Source organism: Marmota marmota, unplaced genomic scaffold (genome assembly GCF_001458135.2).
Source record: "Marmota marmota marmota unplaced genomic scaffold, marMar, whole genome shotgun sequence".
Lineage (NCBI taxonomy): Eukaryota > Metazoa > Chordata > Mammalia > Rodentia > Sciuridae > Marmota > Marmota marmota.
In genome coordinates this window covers 8,088,580-8,092,868 of record NW_026000142.1, presented here as the reverse complement: position 1 = coordinate 8,092,868, position 4,289 = coordinate 8,088,580, and the positions used below count along the sequence as shown (strand labels likewise).

Sequence of the window (4,289 nt, the reverse complement as noted above, 5' to 3'; positions counted from 1 at the left end):
TAAACAAAGCTGTATTCCTTTTTTCCAATGCAAAGCATCCTGTGGAAGCAGCCTCTATCACAAGGAGGAGGGAGGAGTCCTCCATTCTAATCAGTTCAGGGACAAGGCAGCCTATGGTAACTTCTCAGGATTATTTCAGGACAATTATGCTGGTTATATCACAGAAATTCAGTATTATAGTGTAGATTTTTAAACAAATGATATGTGATTGCATCGAGGAAGAAAGACTTTCTGATTACTCTCAGAAATAGAGATCAACTTTGGTAGATTTGTTTTTGGTAGATTTGTGTACACATGAGTCAGGTACACCTAGTGATATGTGATGCTATCAAAGTGTACCTATATTAAACTTGGCCAAGCTTCACAGAGCCTATAGATGTCTGTGTTGTGGTACCAACCTCCAAAGCTTTGTAAAGGGTCCTCTCAAATTCACTAGGTAAGAGGCCTCTTTCTTCAGTTATTCACAGTCAAGTCCCACTGATGACCATGCTACTTGTCCTAGGGAGCAATTCTCCAGAAGGCTCACTTCTTCCAGATCACTGTGTCCATCATCCACAGTGATTCCAGCAGGGATGTCACCACCAGTGACCCTTCCTAAGACCTAGGAGGAACGCAAGCATTGCCGCCTCTCCCCTCTTCTTCTTGGCTCCCATCCCAACACACTCCCTGTCCTTTCGTCATCCTCTGGTGGTTCCTAAGTTTTACTTTGCCACCTTCATTTATTAACCCTTTTCTCCTTCATCACAATGCTAAACCTGTTTATCATTCTAAACAGAGGTATCCTTTACCTCTTTTTTAAAGTAATAATATCAAATTTTAATTCTATTTTTCCAACTTCAGAACACTAGAGGAATAAACCTCATGCCTTCCATATAAGGGCAATTGAAACTTTTTCTTGACGTAATACTATATTTGGGCCCAACTGACCTTGACTCTGTACCAGGAACCATCCAAAGTGTTTTACACTTGCTAACAGATCCAAACACACAGCAACATTTGGGAGTAAGTACCATTATTATCTCATTTTACAGATGAGGAGACTGTGGGGTCAGAGTCTAATGACTTGCCCAAGTTCACACTGCTAACTCAGCAGCTGGCCAGATGCAAACCCATCCAATTTGGCCCCAGAGGCCAGGTTCTTAACCACAGTTCTTAACCACAGTAAGAAATCATTGCAAACATACATACACATATCTAGTTTTTTCACATCCAGCAACATTTAATCCACTTTAATTGCAATTTGTTACAATTTAAAATAGCAACACATTTTTTTTTTGTTTAAGAGGCAAAGAGGAGTTTATAAATTCCAATAGGCATCCTAAGAAATGAAAGATATTGCAAAAACAGTTTTTTTTCCCTCAAACAAGACTATTCAAGATCCTTAAAGAGAAGAATCAATTCAAATCTATCAACAAATTCAAAGCTTTTACTTTAGATCTTCAAGACATGTGTTGCTGCCATACCCCAGACAAGATTCCCAGTTGGGAAGAAGTTAAGAACTCTATTGTCTAATGTTCAATCTGCTAAGAATTCACTGTTATTCACCTCCCCACACTTTCTCTGAGAGTAAGCTTAATACTTCAGGAGATTAAAAAATATTTCTTTATTTTGTGCAGAATGGAGACTTTGAATTGTGCTGATTATGTATATATGCTTGGAGCTCGATTTGCCCCGTATCACCTCCCCACCTGAAATCAGAAGCAGAAGATCTTACCCAGTACAGCTGGATGCATGACTGTGGCATACACTTTCAACCTGTGTTTGCATTATACTAATGAACTTCTTTGAAAAATAATTAAGTGCCCCCAAACAACCAAATTATTCTATGGCTTCAAGTTTTGAACTAAAATGGAGTTGCTTTTCCTTATCTCACCCAGAAAACCCCCAGTGACCTTGGAAGACAGATAAAGAAACTGAAATAGTGATTAACCAAATAAAGTCATAGAACTTTTTTCTTGTTTCTAAAATATAGCTGGTATTCCACTGCAAGCACTAGTTACTAACATGTATTACCATCAAAATATTTTGAAATATATAAGCCCTTGAAGAAGAAATATCCTATCCATCAAATATCAGAATTAGCTTCTCACAATTGGTGTCCCTTGGGGTGTAATGGGGACAGGTTATTGCCAGAGAGAAGGGATAGGGAGCACATAAAACACAAGTAAGTCCACTGAGCTCATGGCAAGGAAAAATATTTCATTTCATGTTTGTCCTCATCTTCATCATTTCCTTTTGAGGAAGAGAATTCTCCTGAATGATTGCTGCAGCTTAGAGTTACTCAGGATGATTATAATCGAATGGCCTGCAGGGTATGCTGCCATTATGTCCTTCACCACAAAGAACTGCTGACTTCTGTAAGAGATTTGAAATGTCATATTTGTCATGAAGGCAGCAAAATAAGAAATAAAGAAGCAAAAGAATATTATCACTGTTCTTAATGCATTTATATGGGCTTCTCTCTGGGCATTGGGAAAACCATGAGGTCCGTTTTGTATCCTGTGAGTATGCTTGTAAAGAGAGATGAATAACATGCAAGTGCACGTCACGAATATGAAGAGAGGAAGGATTAATGCCAAGTTGACAAGAAGCAATTCATTGTTGTTTTTTATCTTGGCTGTAGCACTCTTTAGTGTGGTGTTTGTGAAGAAATCAGCATAGTCGATTTTAGGTAATTCTACCTTAGTACATACCGCTGCAGTGCTCAAAGAGGCCAGCAAGCTGGCCAGGAGCAGCCAGAGGATAAGCTTCGAAATCCTGAATTTCAGCCAAAGAAAACAGGAATGAGTGAAGGTTGCAATCTTGAGGCAGTAAAATATAGAAAGGCTGGTGGCAAACCAGAGACTGAGAGAATTAAAAAACATCCAAAAAAACATCATCTTTGCCCCATAAATATTTGCCTGATAAGCAAGTGGAAAGAACACAGAGTACAAACTTTGTACTATTAAGATTATCTGCAGGCCAAATCTTGATATTCCTATACATAGTAAGAGGATTTGTAATAGAATTAGCCTTCTGCTTTTGATCAAGTCATTACAGCTCATGATTATAAGAAATCCATTGACTATAATCCCTATGACGAATTCTGTTGACATGAGGACCATATGAAGAATAGCTGTCAAAAGAAGGGCCATGTTTCTTAAGAAGAATCTTAGCGTTTCCCTGTAGATGATCTTAAATACCTTCCCCTGAGGATCTTGTACACAAGCTCGGAGAAATCTGATCGTCTGTCAACTCCTGGATCATAGCTAGAGTCTCACACTTGTTTTTCTCATAAGGAAGAAAATCAGAGAGACTGCTTTTTAAATCTGGTGCTCTTCACATGAAACTGTGGGAATGCAAATCCAAACATTTGAATGATAAGTCTTCTAATTACATACCCAGAAAAATTTACCCTATATGCACTAGTCCATTCTCACAGTTATTCAGTTTTGAAAAAAAAATCTGATTATAAATGTGTTTCACTTATGTTACTGCCATTTTATTTTTCCCTAATGTCATATCCTCAGGACAGAAGCTTATTTCCTGTTTTCTGAATACACAGCCTTAAAAGTGGCTCTTTCCCAATCACCTTTTAAAACAATATTACTTCTGAGACACTTTAATAAAATTTCTCCTCTTTGTTCTCCACCTTCACCAGAGGAAATTTCCTTTCCATACTTGAACATCTGTTTCTGGAATACAACCTTTTTTTTTTAAATCCGAATCCTATTTTAACCTGAATATATCATGTTTTCACTGCTGCATTAGTAGGCTGTTGAACTTACAATTAGCAAGACAGAGTTATAAAAGTAGTGCATAATTGATCCACAGTCTCACATTGGCATACTATTGTTGAGCATTGTTTCACAAGGTAGATGGTCCAGAAACTCTTGACCACCAGCAGAGGGCGAAATTGCCATGTCAAAATGAGCTTCCTGCTATTATTAAAAAAGAAACATTCACATAACTTTGATGAACTTTATTTAAATAATATGTAAAAATGTAAATAAAATATTATTTTACATAATAAAATGTAATGCTTAAAGGGCTTAGTTTCATAGCTGGGTCATTCTAAGCACTGAATGAATATTAGCTACAATTAGCATTATTAAATGTCTGTCCTTGTGATGTGCTTGCTATAATAAGAAAAAAAAATTCTGTAAAGAAACCCTGTGAACAGGAATCTAAAAATATAAGGTTGAAAGAGTGTTAAAAAGAGGGAAAAAACAAATAAATGGATTTTCCACCCTCTGTCCACACCGATCCTGGTTTTTAGAGCTCCCCAGGGTATTCTGTGAACTGTAATC

At 37.2% G+C, this 4,289-nt stretch overlaps 1 protein-coding gene across 1 annotated transcript; it reads right to left on the bottom strand.

Moving 5' to 3' along the window:
• Positions 1-2,225: 2,225 nt before the first annotated feature.
• Positions 2,226-3,134, bottom strand: LOC107144596 (taste receptor type 2 member 9-like). Its single transcript, XM_015488421.1, has one exon. The coding sequence runs from the start codon at positions 3,132-3,134 to the stop codon at positions 2,226-2,228; it is 909 nt and encodes a 302-aa protein (XP_015343907.1).
• Between the last annotated feature and the right edge of the window lie 1,155 nt (positions 3,135-4,289).

Bases quoted from the DNA above. Each gene is read 5' to 3' on its own strand.
- LOC107144596 (XM_015488421.1), bottom strand. From the start codon at position 3,134: ATGGCCCTTCTTTTGACAGCTATTCTTCATATGGTCCTCATGTCAACA.